General features: G+C 36.7%; 2 protein-coding genes across 7 annotated transcripts in view; both read left to right on the top strand.

The window, feature by feature from the left end:
* mical3a (microtubule associated monooxygenase, calponin and LIM domain containing 3a) overlaps positions 1–13,731 on the top strand; it is a 148,573-nt gene extending 134,842 nt beyond the window's left edge. For all 6 annotated transcript variants that reach the window (XM_030136913.1, XM_030136915.1, XM_030136916.1 and 3 more), the window contains 3 exons: positions 8,992–9,091; positions 11,298–11,371; positions 11,466–13,731. In XM_030136913.1, coding sequence (XP_029992773.1) covers positions 8,992–9,091; positions 11,298–11,371; positions 11,466–11,650 — 359 coding nt within the window. In that variant the 3' untranslated portion in view covers positions 11,651–13,731. The remainder of the gene's footprint in view (positions 1–8,991; positions 9,092–11,297; positions 11,372–11,465) is intronic.
* Positions 13,732–16,217: 2,486 nt separating this feature from the next.
* Positions 16,218–18,314, top strand: part of ttc38 (tetratricopeptide repeat domain 38) — a 41,280-nt gene continuing 39,183 nt past the window's right edge. The window contains exons 1-2 of the mRNA XM_030136920.1: positions 16,218–16,383; positions 16,636–16,713. Coding sequence (XP_029992780.1) covers positions 16,354–16,383; positions 16,636–16,713 — 108 coding nt within the window. The 5' untranslated portion in view covers positions 16,218–16,353. The remainder of the gene's footprint in view (positions 16,384–16,635; positions 16,714–18,314) is intronic.

Raw genomic sequence — 18,314 nt, 5'->3', positions numbered from 1 at the left:
GTAGGATTTAAGGTTGCTCTTTCAGCGAATATCTTTACTAGGCTATATCGTGACATGAGCCTTTTGATTTTCCACTCAGAACACTTGAGACTTTCATTTATCACCACCAGCCGGTCTTCTACTGTGACAGGAGCGGAATAAATAAGCATCAAAAAACAAAATTCATGCCAAATCATACCAAATCATTAACATGTTGACTCCTAAAGGACTAATATTATCATCAGACTTCTATGCTTGTTGAAATACTGACATACGGTGGGTAAGGTACTTTGTGGTGAGATTTTTACTTCACATTTTACAGACATGGCAAATTCTCAGGGGATTGAATTCAGAAGCAAATGTTACAAAATACCATTGGATCCACAAGTGCACAAGAAGTACTCGTCCTGTGTGAAAAGGGCTTAAATATATGTAAGCGGTGGATATCACCAAATTCATGATGGAAAGTGTTGTTCAAAGATGCCTGATTAAAATGAATTGCAATACTAGTTAATAATAACGATTTAGAAACTTGGTTGGTTGTGCATCTTTTATGTTTGTCATAATTTCAATACTGTATTAATCCCAGGGTGAAATGCTTGTGTTACAGTTAGTCCAAGTATAATAAAAAGTAGCAAGAAAGAAATGATCGATACAACAAAAGAGAAAAAAAGGAAAAAGCTCTAAATATGCAAACATATAGACACAGATATACATATTAAAACACTCTATTAAAACACAATTAGAACAGCAATTTGTACAATATAGTCACGGAAAAAATTATTAGACCATTAAAAGTCATCAGAAACAATGGTTATGGAATCAAGTACTAACTCCTGTGTGTATCATGTGACTAAAACAGACAGAAAAGAAAACATGGAATGCCTAAAAGCACTGTTTTTGTCAGTACAATGCCATAGCTATTGATGTAAGAACTTAAGTGAATTTGGTTATTATCAAGAAAACATGGAAAATGGCTAGATATTAGCTCTGAAATTAAACTCTTTTGAGCTATTTTTGTTGTTTTCATTATATTTGTCCAAACAAATGTACCTTTAGTTGTACCAGACATTAAAACGAACAAGAAATTGAAGAAAACAAGGGGTGGTCTAATCATTTTTTCCACAACTGTTTGTTCTAGACCAGGAGTAGGCAACCTGTGGCTCTTGGGCCCTTTTCCACTTGGCACAATGTGGCTATGTCAAAAACCATAAGGAAATGAATAACCTTTTTTTTTTTACACATCTTATTGTTATTGTCGCTACCATAAAGTGATTCTGATGTTATGCGGTTGTAAAAATGTCGACTATACTCCAAATAAATTTAAAGAAAAACAATAGTAGTAGTAGTAAAAGTAGATTACTTTTTAATTTTACGACACTGAAGATATTCATCTGTATTCTTCATTGCAAAGAAAGCCTTCACATACCAGTTGATTTTTGGAGGAAAATAATGACAAATATCACCGTTTTCTTTAGTTCTGTAATTTCTTTGCGGTTCTGTAAAGGCACTCAAGCTTTGATTTATTCTCCACATATTCTGTACAAACTATTCCTAATGAGTTTCTTAAACAGTTACCAATTGGAGGAAAGACACAGACTTAGACTATTTGTCATTAAGATGTGCATCAAAATGAAATTACGATGCAATGGCTCAGTGCACAACAGGACCAATGACAGTCTTTATATATATCTATATTTATCTAGATAGATAGATAGATAGATAGATAGATAGATAAGGGTATCTTTTGGCTCCAGACAGTTTTGTTTTTCTATTTCTGTCTTAAAATAACTATTTAGATTGCAAAGGTTGCCGACCCATTTACTAGACAATATATACAGGGTGGGGAAGCAAAATTTACAATGAACATTTTGTTGTTTTTTCTCTGCAGGCACTACGTCAATTGTTTTGAAACCAAACATATATTGATGTCATAATCATACCTAACACTATTATTCGTACCTTTTCGGAAACTTTTGCCCATATGAGTAATCAGGAAAGCAAACGTCGAAGAGTGTGTGATTTGCTGAATGCACTCGTCACACCAAAGGAGATTTCAAAAATAGTTGGTGTCCATAAAGACTGTTTATAATGTAAAGAAGAGAATGACTATGAGCAAAACTATTACGAGAAAGTCTGGAAGATACTATTAAAGAAGAATGGGAGAAGTTGTCACCCGAATATTTGAGGAACACTTGCGCAAGTTTCAGGAAGCGTGTGAAGGCAGTTATTGAGAAGGAAGGAGGACACATAGAATAAAAACATTTTCTGTTATGTCAGTTTTCCTGTGGCAAATAAATTCTCATGACTTTCAATAAACTAATTGGTCATACACTGTCTTTCAATCCCTACCTCAAAATATTGTAAATTTTGCTTCCCCACCCTGTATTATCAATATGTCAATATGATAATTAAATAAATATACATAAATAAATGTGCAAAAAATATTCTGTCATTTAAAATGATGTGGTTTTCTGATATCACAATTAAATACTGCATTTAAAGTCAGTTCTGTGTTCTTACATGGACTGTTTCTGAAGTTACAGAAGTTTCACAACATCTTCATCTACATTAGACTTGTGTATTGTGCAAAAACAAAAAAACTCTTACACTCACAAAAGCCTTACATGGACAAGAAACACTTACGAACTCTATACGAATGCTGTTTTCTAATTTGTTGTGTATTGACTCATACTAAACTGCTGGTCTGGCTTGTAGCTTCCCCCTCTGAGCTGTGTGCTGCTGTAGTTCTGTCCTTAATGCCAATAATGGCATCCTTGACTTTCTCATACCTGCTCAGTTGCATAACTCCCAGAATGTGTGTTTGTATGTGTGTGTGTGTGTATGTTTGTATAGTATGCGCTAATGGGCAGTGTTGTAACTTGACCCATAGCTGCTTAGTCTCTACTGCAACTGATCAATAGTAACACTGTGTATGGGTGAGACGTCCTGTGGTATCTGTTGAACTCTGTTACATCCTGGCCTTTGTTTAAATATTGGTGAAATGCATCTTTTGTTATTAGAAAGCTGTGTTTTCTTTGTCTCGTCGAAGTTATTGAGTGACAGCTGGATTCCTCAGTAGGAGTGATTAAAGGTGCATTTCCACATATTTGAGAAAGGCCTGTGCTTCCCTGTGGTTCTGTCTTGCTGTCACTCATCAGACAGGAGATTGCGTGGAGTTCTGATGTTAACACAAGTACAAAATAAACTCCTAGAGGAACCAGAGACATGATGTGAGTTCAGAGTTTGCTCGTACAGCTGCTGGAATATGGTGTTTTACTTTGACTCACTACTGCTGGGTGCAGCGTTTGGGTGTATTACAAAGAATGACTGTACTTTCAAACATGTTTTTGCTGAATTTTGACCAACCAGATTATCATTTGCATGTGTATTGTGTTTTATCACACTTATTGCATTAAGAGCATCAAAAACTATACATCTAATCTGGCTGAAAACAGTTTCTCCGCCAGAGTAAAGGTGAATATTTCTGTAGCATAGTTGCAGGATTGCGCATTATCTGTGCATTATTGCTTTGAAAGTCCCCCTCGCTACATGACTGTGCAACAAACTCTGGGCTGTAACTCCACTCTAAAAAAGTTTTGATAAACACATTGTTCTGTTCCGTTTTTTTTTTTTTTTTTTGGCAAATTCTGCTACATATGCCACGAGAACAGAGAATTTTCTTCTCTCTCCCAGGGCTGCAGTTTTGGAGTTCTCACAGCTTGTTCTCAACACACTGTCCGGGCAGAACTTTTTTCTCATACGTATGCGAGAACGATTGGGCAGATATTTGAAGTGGGCGTGGTTAATGCAGCAAAGCAGAGGAGCTCCCATGAGTTCGACTCCTGCAGTGTTGTATAAAGTACTGGAAAGTCCCACTTGAGTAGAAGTATAGATACCCTATCAAAAAAATACTTTGATATAGAAGTTCAAGTCACCAACTGAAATGCTACTCAAGTTAAAGTCTTTAAGTATCTAGTATTTAGTGTACTTACGTATATTAAGTAATCTACAATTAAATGTACTCAAGTTATGAAAGCAAAAGCACAAGTAAATGTTAATAAAAACCAAAGGGAGTCTGAATTTAGAATATTACGCTGCTGCTCACATCAACAGAATGCCGACAGGTTGAGTGTGGACCGTCGTTCGCACCTGCGCATTACACGATTAGGCTCAATTACATATCAGCTTCCTGATTTTGTTATAGTCACTGGCAATCTCAGCAGTGAAAACACACGATTTTTTTGTGTAACGAGTAATGATACTGTGCATTAAAAGTGTATCAGAGTAAAAGTATGCAATTTGATTAGGAAATGTAGTGAAGTTAATGTGAAAGTAAACAGAACGAGAAAAGCACTTGGAGAGCACAGACCTCCACCAAGGCAGATTAGTCCCCCCCCAAAATCACCACCAAAATGTAATCACTTGTTCCTTGTGCCAGTATCAACATTTCCTGAAAATTTCATCAAAGTCCTTCCATAACTTTTTGAGTTATCTTGCTAACAAACAAAAAATCCAGATGAAAACAAAACCTTCTTGATGGAGGTAACAAAAAATACTCTGTAAAGTACAAATTTGCCCAAAACATACTTGAGTACTGTAGTGAAGTACTATTACTTTGTTACTATACAACACAGGGCACCTGAATATGCAGTAAACTTTGCAAGAACAGAAAAATTTTTCGTCTTTTTCAGCTGGCAAGAAGTTCAAAATACAAAGTTTGTTCTGGCTGGTACATTTCATACTTTACGAGAAACTCAGGTGCCAAACTCTTGGGAAGTTCTCCGCTTTTCTGCATTAACCCCACCCACTTTGAATCCCTGACCAGTCACGCAAGTTCTCACACATTGCACGAAAAGAAAGTGCTACCTGGACAGTGTGTCAAGATCAAACTGTGAGAACTCCAAAAGCAGGGCTGTAGCCCCAGGAGCGAGAAGAAAAGTCTCTGTTCTCTCGGAGTATGTAGCAGGCTTTAGTCATTTTTTTCTACCAAAACGACTTCTCTCTCGACACTATTTTGCAAATGCATTGATGCAGCATCCTCTGCTCAGGAACTAGCCAAACAACCCCGATAACATTTACCCTGTTCCAGAGTGATAGTGGAGGATGGTGGACCTATCTACAACACTGACACAGCACTAACAAAGTGTGCAAGTCTTGCTTTTTAAGACTCTTAGACTTCACGACAGTTTTCCTCCTCTTTTTTTTATCTTTTCTTTTAGGGCTGGGTGATTACATGATATGAAAATGGTAATTATCCTCATAGATCAGTGGCTGTGATTATTTCCCTATAGTTTCATATCAAGATAAAGATCATATTTTTTGTTTTGAAGATTTAAAACAGAATGTTAGTGTTTCATATTTTGTTTCATAGGTGTATGTTTTTATATTACACCTCTAGATTTATGAAATGTTATAACCATTAAATAAAAAAAGCATTAAACCACTGATACTCAAATAGCTCCTTGTACTTTGACTCGGGACAAAAACAGGAGCAAATACCGTTTGGCGTTTTTTGTGAGAAACATCAGTATTGACTTTTTTTTTTTTTTTTTTGTCCATATCACCCAGCCCTTCTCTCTTAAATGATGATCATACCTTTAGGGATTTATTGATTGGATGTCAATGCATTTGCCAATTTTTGCAGTTTTTGGCAAAGCTGCCGAATTTTCTTAGGAGTCAGACCAAATTTCTAAATTTTCTAAATATGGAATGCATTGTTACTTGTTCTCTGTGATAGTCCCTTGTAGTAATATTCATCATTTATTATATTTCATTTTATTTCATATAAAAAAACACATTAATTGTGTTGCTATTAGGATCTTATTCTTGCCATTATACACATGTTGCATTGAAGTTTTTTTTTTTTTTACTTTCTCAGATTTGTCCTCCACTTTCATATCTTACGGTATTTTGAAGGTTATTAATCTAGCCTCCAACATTTCTGATCTTTTGTAAGACTACCTGCTATGTCTGATAATAGGAAAAATACTGTTTTGTTCTTCAAAAGCTACCACACTGGCAGCAAATTGAGACGGCTGATATAAACATGTTCAAGTAGTGTTTACAAGGAGCTGGAAAAATATCGTTAAAGAAGAAGCAATCATCGTCTGTGATTGAGTTTTATCTCCTGGCGATCAGTAATGGCTTTAATAACCATTTTGCGAACTCTTCCAAGCAATACAACTGCGAACCGTTTTATTCCCTTACCATGCATAGTAACTGACTTAGTGCGATGTCTCCTAATTGAAGGGTAAGTGAAGAGCGGCAGATGCAACGTCAAACAGAGATTATTTTCCCCTTCGCTGCACTAGGCTGTTTGGTCGTCTTTTGTTTCCTTTCCCTTATTTTTATTTATTTATTTTTTTTTTTTTACACCTTTTATCGTCCCTCACACCACACAGCTGATGTCTCCCACCTCCTCTCTCTAGGTGATTTGTCTTCTCTCCCTATCACAGTGCTCCAGCCCTTTTTTGATTTTTCTCCTCGATGCTCTTTCTTTCACATCCCGCCCCATTTCCCCACCTCGCCCTTCTCCTTCCCCTTTTCACCCTCGATCAAGGAAAAAAAAAAAACAAAACAAAACACACACATACACACACACTCCATGTCTACTGCTCTTTTCTCTTTAACTTCTGTTCTCTCCCTGCTACATTATTTCCACCACTCTGTCTCTCTCTTTGTCCAACGATGTACCCATCTACCCTCAAACTCTTTCCCTTTGTCTCGTGGAAGTTGAGCCCTTTGTGACGGTGCCGCGCCGAAGACCTCTCTCCTTCTGCCCCTGCTGTTCGCCGGAAGGTAACGTAACCTCGCCGCCTCTGTTCACGGTTGTGGCGGGTTACCTTGGCAACCGTAAGGATCTACAGTACCGGGCCACCCCCCCTCCTCCTCCTTCCTTGTCCTCATCTACCCACCCTGTCCTCTTCCTTTCCCCTGTCCTCTCCATTTGTGTGAAATCAGGCTCAGTAGATTTCCCCAGAAAGTTTAACCCAACATTGAGGGAGTTCTTGCTAATAAAACCTTTAAAACTCATGACAAATGGCATTTTTACGGATTAAAAAAAAAACATCATCCGTTGCTCAGACTTCTTTATTCAAGTGTCAGTAAATTTTGCCGCAGTTTCATTCTACTTTATATGTTTACAGTAAAGGCCAGTGATTGCATTATGTTCTTTATTCTTCGTTATGTGCTCTAGTTTTGTGTAAATTATTAGAAAATGTAGTACCTGGGAAAAATAAAAAAAGGGAGGTCGACATTTGACTTTTTCCTCCCATAATTCCAAGCGGTAGCAGTTGCAGCAACATAAAGGGGAAACTACTCTGCTGTAGTGTGACCTTAACCGCATGTGTTCTGGTTCCTGTTGAACAAAAATTTGTAAAGCCACATAGCTTTTTCTGGTATCTAAAATTTCTGGTTTTGTTCAGGATTTTCCTAAAATGATAATATACTGTGATGAACATTGGAGATGTGGCTAGTTTTGCGGGCAAATTTGTGGGTTAAGGAGTGAGAAACTTGCATGGTGTGATGATTTGATGTAAATATTCGACTCCCAACTCAAAACAAGTGTTAAAAATTAATGGTTCTTCTGGTTTGTTCTCGTTTCTAACACCTGTCAGTGGAGATTCTGCCTGAGCTTTCAATCTATGTGAAGAAACATGCTTTTTTGTGTGTGTGTGTGTATGTGTGTGATCTGGTTTTTTTTGTTCTGTTTTTGCCGTTTTTCTTGTACTGGTGCCTCTTTTGTTTTTGGAGCCTTTGGTTGAGGGGAGGTGGCGGTGAAGCAGGTTGAAATAGTCCAAGAACGCTCAGTTGTGATAACTCAGCCTTGTTTCCTTTTTTGTTTTGTTTTTTTTTTTTCTTTTAATTCTTTCTTTGTTTCTACGTTTTGTACTTCTCTCCAGTGTGAGCAACTTTTCTCCAGCTTCTCCTCTCTCTGTCCCTTGTCTGTTAATTAGCTAAAGCCAACCCCCGAGACCACAGCCATGCAATTTATGTGTGTACCATGTTTTTTCTTTTTGTTTTGCAAGAGCCTCCTCTTCCCCAGCTAAGTATGTCACGCTGCGTTGAGGTTTGCCTTCTGGTGTTTCATTGAAAGCGCTTAGCTCCACCTGCTGCAGTCAGATAATGAAAAGGATGCATCACTCCAGCAGCAGACCTCTCTAAGCATGCCCTATACAATAGACTGGTCTCTGCCCACAGTAGACGTGCAAGAAAAGTCTGCAGCTGTTCTGGGCTCTGATTGTGCTGATCAAGAAAACAGCACAATTGTAATGCATGATGCCAGCAGCAAAGAACATGCTTTTACTCCCTTAAGCAGGCTTAATAGTGGAGTGAATACTTCCCTATTGGCCTCAATGTTAAGCCAGCCAATGAACATATGATATTGTAACTGACAACGTCAAGGCAGTACAATCTTTATTTTTATTTTTCCACTCTTGAAACACTCGTCACAAACAGGATTTCAAAGGATTTTATTTCTTCTAGTAGGTCAATATGTGGGCAGGAGAGGATGAAGAATTCCTATGGCAAGTCCTCAGGTTTACTTCCATCGAACGTCTTAGTTATGATTGGTGTGCTTGTGTTTTCTTTACTACCCACCCACAATGAAAAGGAAAAAATAATAGGAAAAAGTAGTGTTTGACACAAGTCCAAACTGGGTAACACAAACTCTCAGCTTTGCAACAACAGGTTTGGCCTGTTTGTATGAGGGGGTTGTGTGTATGTATGTATGTATGTGTGTATGTGTGTGTGTGTGTGTATTTGCAAAGGTTAAAGTAGTAGCTCCACGCCATCTTCTGTGCGCCATCCTAAGAATGGCCGACTTGACTAGGGTGGGTGTCTAAGTCCATCCCTCCCACCTTGCCATCCCTCAGCAAGGACATCCTGGCTTGGCTGTCATTGCATCGCCTGTGTCAGTCCATGTCTGCGTGACCTCGGTGTCAAAAACTCCAACCCACCCACCCACCTGGCTTCTCACACCCGATCCTCTGCTTTCACCTTTTTCTCCAGGCATGGGCAAGAAGGACGATCCTAAACTAATGCAAGAGTGGTTCAAGCTGGTGCAAGAGAAAAACGCCCTGGTTCGCTACGAGTCAGAACTCATGATCTTGTAAGTGTTTACCTGCTGAAATCAGTGTATGAAATGAAAACTGATGTGAGGGAGGCGCTCTCAGTTGGAATGAAAGTGAGCTGTTTTTAATTACTCACTTAGTCAACACTTGTAGCAGCCAAGAAGCTACACAGAAATATATCCTGCTTGGTCTTTTATTTCCTCATTTATACACAGTGGTGGTGTCTTAAATTCTGGTTTGTGTAACAGCTCTTCAGTATACCAGGAAATAAAAATGTTTTATTTGTTTATTTAAGCCTCCCCCTCGCATAAAAATAGCATAAATATGCATATTTAATATGGTTGATATGCCCATGTTTGTTACTGCTTGCAGTGAAAGCTGAGTTTTTAACCCATAAACACCCAAACAGCCACCAGAGACCAAACCCATCTACTGATGTACAATGTTTAATACCTGTTGATCCACTAATCCTGTCAATACATGGAAATAATTGGTGTAAAATAGTTTGTCATATTTTCATGGTCATCAGATATGACCCATTTGGACGTTCAGAGGCTCCATAGTGAACATGGAAACACCATCATCTTCTACAACATTGACTCACCAGTAAAACCCATGGAGTTGGATCAGTGACAGTGGATGGACACACTGGGTTTATGTACAGTTATTAATATCTTTGCTGAAAAATTCACTTTTTCTTCATTTTTCTCTGTTTTGATATAATAATATTTGGATTTACTTAAGAATATCTACATGATCTGTAGATTAAATATAGGAAAATACATTGTTTACACTGGAAAAATGCAAAATACAGTGGATAATATTATAATAAATGGTGATAAATCACTTACGAAAGGTTACATAGAGAGACAATTTCATTTGGGAATCACCACAAAAGTAGCACTGGGTCTTTATGGGTTAAAGGTTTATTTTGCTATATGTCCAGGACTCAGAGGGAATTGTAAGACATTCTACAAATCTCAATTAAAGTCTTTTAAAATGTTAATCTAATACCTACAGCCTAAAGAATTTTTGAAAGTTTTCTGACAGATTTATCGCTCATTTATTAGATGTTCAACAACATGCGGCAAAATAACTTCTGCTTCCTTTTTTCTTTGACAACGATAAAGTTCAAGTTTAATACAAAACACTGTAATATTTAACTAATAGTGTGTGTTTCAAACGTTTCAATTCACAATACAGTGAAATTTACATCATAGTGTAGTAATCAAAGTTTACTGTGGGATTCAGTATTAATGATTTTTTTTAATTCAGTGTAACTATTTTTTTTTTTTTTGATGCTCAACAGATTTATCGCTCATTTATTAGATGTTCAACAATATGCGGCAAAATAACTTCTTCCTCTTTGACAATGATAAAGTTCAATACAAAACACTGTAATATTTAACTAATAATGTATGTATGTTTCAAACTTTTCTATACATAACACAGTGAAATTTATGTCAGTGTAGTAATCAAAGTTTACTGTGGGATTCAGTATTTATTTATTACCTCCGCCAGGAGATGCTGTGATCACTTTGCTTTGTGTTTGTTTGTTTGTTTGTTTGTCTGTTTGTTTGTGTGTTTGTTTGTTTGTTTGTTAGCAACTTTACGGGAAAACTATTACAACCATCTTTACCAAATTGTACCCACAGATAGGCCTAGGCCCTGGGTCGAACCCATTAAATTTTGGGCCAAGTAGGCCAAAGTTCAAGGTCACAGCAAGGTCACAAAATCTTAAATTGTCCTATCTCTCATCATTGAGCAATTTTTGAAAATTCATAAAAAATTCAAAACAACTCCGATTAGCCTCCAATTTGATCCACCTGTAGCTTATAACAATATCTTGTATCTGGCACAAAATTGTCCACATCCACTGTGGAATGTGGACTCTGTGGACATTTACATTTAACATTGAAAATCCCATTTACCACACATTTTTCATTATAACTCAACAAATATTAAACTTTTTCTGCTGTATGGAACAACCTTGAAACTGTTTAATTAAAAAAAAATAGTCGATCCACACATGCACACTGTTCGGGGAGCTTGGCGGAGGTTTGCGTTCTCTGAACACTTGTTTTTTTTTTTTATTTATTCAGTGTAGCTGTTTATATTTTCTGCTGAGGACTAACCATTTTTAAAGATCCATCAAAGCTCAGTGAAGCAAGAAGCTTTAAATATTGTACGCTATAATTCATCGGTTAAATAAAGCAGTCTAATTGCTTTTCTTCTGTTTTCAAGTGCCAGAGAGCTGGAGTTGGAGGACCGACAGAGCCGACTGCAGCAGGAACTCAGGGAGCGAATGGCTGTGGAAGGTGAGCGTACGAATATTAATGAGCTCGCAGCCTAATCATCGCGGCTTTAAGTGTGTGTTCTGTCGTACTTAGGTAATCCTTTGCTCCTTTTCAGACCACCTGAAGACGGAGAAGGAGCTCACTCAGGAGAAACAGATCCTGAATGAGATGTTGGAGGTGGTGGAGCAGCGAGACGCCTTGGTAGCCCTCTTGGAGGAGCAAAGGCTTCGGGAGAAGGAAGAAGATAAGGACCTGGAGGCTGTCATGCTTTCCAAAGGCTTCAACTTAAACTGGGCTTAGGAGGAGAGTTGTCATCACAGTTTCCCCGGAAGGAAAAGATTCAAGTAGCGTCTGCCTTGTAATTGCACGGCCATTTTTTGATCTGAATAGTCTGCTGAACACTGACATAAGCAGTTTTCTTCTCAAACTGTCACACCTGCAGCAGTGAATGTGTACAGATCCCCCCCCCCCAACACACGCGCCAAGGTTGCCGCCACTGACAGTTCAGTAGACGCAACGTTTACATATCCTGTGCCCCAAGGCAGTCCTAGTTAATCACTTTGCAGTTTGACTTGCCCTCTTCTTTCTCTCCGTGGGAGTCTAGAGGCAAGTACGTTCACAACTTTATCATCACAGCCTTGAAGTGGATCCTCTCGAACATGGTGGGAGGTGGGTGGGGGGGGGGCGGGCTTGGGAGAATGTTAAAAGACTCGCTTCATTCACAATTATCTAAAGGGAAGAGTGCAGTTAGGTCCTGCTGATGTAAAGGAATTGTAAAGAATTGTGGTTTTTTTGTGTATAGATGTGTAGTACAAGTCACATTTTCTGCAAATGAGGGTCGTCTTTTTATCTGTAAAGGACTGCTACATGGGCTTGTTTAAAATGCTGGAGTGATGTGTCCAGTCACAATCTCACACTCTCTCTTTGTGTAGAGAAAAAAAAAAAAAAACATCCTCTGCTGAAGCCGCCTTTCTCTCCCGTGACAAACTGACTTCTACGTCCCGACGAATCTCAAAGACACCATGAAAGGCACTGTTTTTTTTTCCCCTTTCGCTTCTTTTCCCGTCGCAAAGTGTTTAGTGAGTGAACGCGAATCCATTAAATACAGCCATGTTTTGTTATGTATTTATTACTTTTTGGTTTTAACAGCTAAACATGTTTTTTTTTTTTTTTTACTCTGCATTCACAGGAGAGTGCCCGGAATATCTCATTATCTTATACTTGTGCATAAACTCCCATGCACTCGTGAGCCATTGCACGTCAGAAAACGAAGGCTGCAGGCACATTAGACGAATATTGTGTTGATAGCAACTCATGAGCACTTGAGCATTTCACAGGACTTGACAGTGTTGGGCCTCTCCGTGAGATGCCTGTATATCGTATTAACGGCTAACGTTTACAAAACACTCGTCGATATTCACTATTGGATTTTTTTGTGTTTCAGTAGCATGTTAAAACAGCTGTCGAACTGTCTTTTCAGGTCCGGGTTTCCTGCCATATTTGTGTGTTTAACGTTCACTGTCATCAAGAAATTAGTGATTTTTTTTGTACATTTCACTGTCGGTTTTTGTTTTTAAACGTTATTAACGAATTAGCGTAGCTCAGATGCTCGAATTTTGTGCCACAGGACTGTTTTCGTTAGCGGAGATGTTGCAATATCTTAAGGAAAAAAACCACAAGAACACTACACGACGCTTTTACATCTACATACGGCAGTGTTATTATTATCATACCCTTCGACAAGATGCCTTTTTTCATTTTCATTCTCTCTACTTAAGTTATATTTTATTTTTCGGTGTTTACTTGTTTTCGAGGTAGTCGCATCTGTGTATCCCACTGGAACTTGAGATTTTTACTTGCCCTTTTTTTCAGATACTTTTATACAAGCAGGTCCCTAAACAATTACATGATTTTAAACAGGGCGCTCTTAAAAAACAAAAAAAAACAAAAACAAAAATGCAAAGTAGTTTAAGAGCAACTTGCATCAAATGGGAGCATTACGGTTTCTCTGGTGGGTGGTCAAATCTAATAGCCTTTTTTTGACGACTGTAAATCCAGGAGGTCACTGTTTTACAGCACACGAACCCTAGGCTATATTTAAGACTTGGTATGAGCTGTGAATAAAAAAAAAAAAAAAAAATGTTAACATAATTTTAAGGGGTGTTGTTTTAGATGGTGTGTGATATAAGTTTGAAATGATTGTATTGATATTTATTAACATGTGTGCAAACTGTATTATATGTAAAGAAAACGAATCCTAATTTTTAAACAAAGTTCTGTTGACACATGACTTGTAATGTAAATGCTTCATGTAGCTAAAACGCATAGGGGTGATGGATGTATGCTCAAATGGCAATAAAACAATGCAGTTGTTCTCTCCAGTCTGGAAGTGTCTGTGTTTGAGTTTATGGCTCAGATAACAACAGTAACATCACTTTCTTACTTTTTTTTTTTTTTTTTTTTTTGTTAGCAGACTTGGCAAAGCTCCCCGACATCTAAGATTAAATGTTTACTTTGACCTTTCTCTTCACACAGCGAAAGTCTACTCCAGACTTTAAAAAAAATAAAAAAAAGTATATTTTTAAGTGTCGATTCAGGTGTTTATTCATGCTTTATCTGCAGTTTTAACTCCACATTTGCTGTAACTTTTAATGTCGACTCCTCATCTTGAAAACAAACAGAACATTCCACAATTATCACTCAAAGTTGTGTTTTAGTCACATTTAGGTTTGAGTTTATTCACTTGTCTTCCATAATACAGAACGTACAATCAATGAGGTTCATTTTAAGTCAACCGACTGAATTCTGTAGAGACTCAACAGGCTTAAGGAGAAGCTCAATGCTTATATACACCTCGCCTACTTTCAAATCAAAATCAGTTTTAGGAGACCAATCAATATGTAACCAATCAATATGTAAACAAACAAGTAAAGTGGAGTAAAACCTGCTATTCTTATCAGATCACATTAGCTCAAACCATGTTGATTAAAAAAAAAAAAGAAAGAAATTCTTAACCTGTTTTGTAAGAATTCATTCAGTCAGCACTACTTTTAGTTCCTATTTCCAGTTGTCTGTCTATTTACATTATATGGACAAAAGTATTGGGACACGTTGAATCCAGGTGTTTCTTTTCTAACGGGTCTGGCCTACAAAATAATAATAATAAATAATAAATCTGTCTGTATGTATCCACTGACTTTGCTTATTTCCTTATGAAATACAAAAAATACAATTACTGCATGTGTTTTGGGAACTTTATGTTTCTAGAAATAACTAGTATAATGAACTGATGTTGGTATTTATACACACACACACAAAAAAACAAAACACTAAACCAAAAACATTTGAAAAATTCATAAAAAATTTGAACTCTTACCCACGTTTCCCAAAATGTAATGACATTTACTCTGAGTCACTGATAATCTATAAATTCAGTTTGGTATGAATTCAACCAATAGTTTTGCTGCCACCTGTGAAATTTCACCCATTATAAGTAAATGGGGGAAAAAAGATTTTAAAAAATTCATAAAAATTTGAACTTTGACTTATTTTTCCTAAAATTATTATTTTTCCTTATTATTCTGGGTCACTGGCAATATATAAACCAAATTTGGTATGAATTCAACCAATAGTTTTGCTGCCACATGTGAAATTTCACCCATTATAAGTAAATGGGGGAAAAAAAAGATTTAAAAAATTCATTTAAAATTTTTTTAACTTTGACCTATTTTCCCAAAATGTAATGACATTTATTCTGGGTCACTGACAATCTATAAATCAAATTTGATATGAATTCAACCAATAGTTTTGCTGCTACAGACATGTGAAATGTCACCCATTATAAGTAAATGGGGGGGGGGATTTTTTTTTAATTCATAAAAAATTGAAACTTTGACCTATTTTTCCCAAAATGTAATAACATTTATTTTGGGTCACTGGCAATCTATAAACAAAATTTGATATGAATTCAAGCAATGGTTTTACTGCTACAAACATGTGAAATGTCCCCCATTATGAGTAAATGGGGGGGAAAAAAAAAAGAAAAAAAATTAATTCATGAAAAATTTAAACGTTGACCTACCTTTGAATTAAATTGAAACAAAATGTATGTTTTTATAGACATTTGAAATTTTGCCCATTATAAGTAAATAGAAGAGGAAAAAAGATTTTAAAAATTAATAAAAAAAAAAAAAAAAAAAATTGAACTTTGACCTATTTTTCCTAAAACATAATTACATTTATTTTGGGTTTCTGGCAATCTATAAACCAGATCTGGTATGAATTCAAGCAATAGTTTTGCTGCTACAAACATGTGAAATGTCAGCCATTATAAGTAAATGGGGGATAAAAAAAAAAAGAAAAAGAAAAAGAAAAAAATCATGAAAAATTGAAACATTGACCTACCTTTGAAGTAAACTGAAACAAAATTTATGTTTTTATAGACATTTGAAATTTCGCCCATTATAAGTAAATAGAAGACAAAAAAAAGATTTTAAAAATTAATTTAAAAAAATGAACTTTGACCTATTTTTCCCAAAATGTAATGACATTTATTCTGGGTCACTGGCAATCTATAAACCAGATCTGGTATGAATTCAACCAATAGTTTTGCAAACCAAACTAAAAACAACACCCCTTGCCTCTCCTTCGGGGGCGGGGTCATAAATGATTGGCAGTTTTTAAGGAACACCTCTAAAAATCCACAGCATTTTCTCTGGGTAATAATAGGCTTTTATTTTGTAGGATTTGCATTTCCTGATCTGACTGCACACCCACTAAGTGAACTTTGGAACTGTTCACACGTGGGCAGACCTGATAGCGGATCCAGCACCGGAAGTGTCCCCTTAAAGTCCAAGTGTGCAGCAGATGAGCAGTCAGCTGGGCTGTGCATGAGGACCTGACACCTTTAAGAACAGAAGTGGGCGGGAACTGGAAGTCCTGCAGGCTGCAGACTTCTGGGAAAGGCAGATTTTCTTGTATTGCTGAACTGCGGAGACTTCAACATGCTTGCATCAAGTTACAGAGACTGTCAGGTTAGTGATAAGAACCATATAAAGGAAACATAACAGAGGAAACTGTATATTTGTTTGCATGTGTGGAAGCTGCAGACATTTGCATTTGAAAAGTTAATACAAGTAAAGTTAACCCATGCATGTAGAAAAAGTGAGTTAAACCTCGGTCAAAGCTCGTCATGTGATAAACAAAGAGGCTATTGTGTGGCTTTTATGAGCCAGAGTGCACAGCTGAAAACATGTGCACATTTGGAAACATCATGTTCTTTTTAGGCCTGGAGGGCTGAGGGTCTGCCACTGTCCACCAGCAGCAATGAGGCCTGCAAACTGTATGATGCCCTGCTCACTCAGGTAAACCACCAACACACACATACACACTTTTCTGCAGGATACTGTAGACACCCATTCCCAAACACAGGGTTGATAACTACAGTCGCAGAAAAAAAATGATGACACCATCAGAAGTCAGCAAAAGCAACAGTTATGCAATCAAGTCCTAACTCCTGTGCGTATCATGTGACTAAAACAGACAGAAAAGAAAACATGGAATGCCTAAAAGCACTGTTTTTGTCAGTACAATGCCATAGATATTGATGGAAGAACTGAAGTGATTTTGGTTATTATCAAGAAAACATGAAAAATGACAAGATATCAGCTCTGAAATTAAACTTTTTTTTTTTTTTTTACACATTTTTTTACACATTTTATTATTATTGTCGCTACCATAAACCATGTATTTTGGTTTCAGACAGTTTTGTATCATTATATTTGTCCAAACAAATGTACCTTTAGTTGTACCAGGCATTAAAATGAACAAGAAATTGAAGAAAACAAGAGGTGGTCTGATCATTTTTTCTGCGACTGTACAGTGCATCTTAATAAGTCTTGCATGCTGATTGTGACAACAGTGAACACAACTTAAATTTCATTCATTCCTTCATTCAGTCATTCATTCATTTTCATTCATTTATTTGTTTTGAGCAGAAGAATAAACAAGACCTGATGTATCAAATATGATACAAATTTTAACTCATACATGGAAATTGATATTTGAAAAAAACTTTTTTTTGGTTGTTCAGAAGGACCAATAAAGGCTCTAGTTTCAAAGAACTTTAATTTTCTGTCAATGATTTAATGATTCAGGCTTTACAGGGTTAACAAAGTCCCAAGAAGGAACCATCCTCCTCTGTAGTGTAGGTGATTCATTTGAGAGAAAATCTGCCCCTCCAGATTTCAGTGAAAAAGTCCTATTTCCATCACAAATATGCCTTTAACTATATCCATCCATTGCTTGAGGCTCTGAGGTTCAGGCGCAGCTTTCTTACTCGCAATAAAAATGATTTTACCAGTATTTTTTAAAGATACATTCCCTCTTATTAAGCTAAAACGCCTTATCGTTATGGAGAATTTCTCATCCCAACCTATTATTTATTTATTTATTTATTTAAAGCTAAAATGCACTTGTATCCCGAATGTTTGACTTTTCGGACATGTCAAATGCATAAGGAAAGGATTGGTGTCCAAATGTCCACACTGGCTCTAGTGCTGATGTTGGGTTTGATTTGTTTATTCTTAACCCTATAACACCAAACGTATCATATTTTATACATGAGTTTTGAAGCCCTCTACATGATCAATGTGATATTTTTTTTTCTTGAAAAACCTGATGTATACAATTAGATACATGCAATACACAGATAATCCACCATGGGGGAGGAATTTGTTCACCAGAGGCCTTTCCAATTTCTAAGACATGTTTGTGTTATATGATGTTTTTGTTTGTTCAATAATAATAATATTTGAGCATTGAGACCTGATGTATCAAATATGATACAAATTTAAACATTTAAACTCATACATGGAAATTGATATTTGAAAAAACCTTGTTTTTTGGTTGTTCAGAAGGACCAATAAAGGCTCTAGTTTCAAAGAACTGGAATTTTCAGTCAGGC

The sequence above is a fragment of the Sphaeramia orbicularis genome, chromosome 6 (genome assembly GCF_902148855.1).
Source record: "Sphaeramia orbicularis chromosome 6, fSphaOr1.1, whole genome shotgun sequence".
NCBI classification, from domain to species: domain Eukaryota; kingdom Metazoa; phylum Chordata; class Actinopteri; order Kurtiformes; family Apogonidae; genus Sphaeramia; species Sphaeramia orbicularis.
Note: the sequence above shows the minus strand (reverse complement) of the source record. Positions and strands in the feature narration are given on the sequence as shown.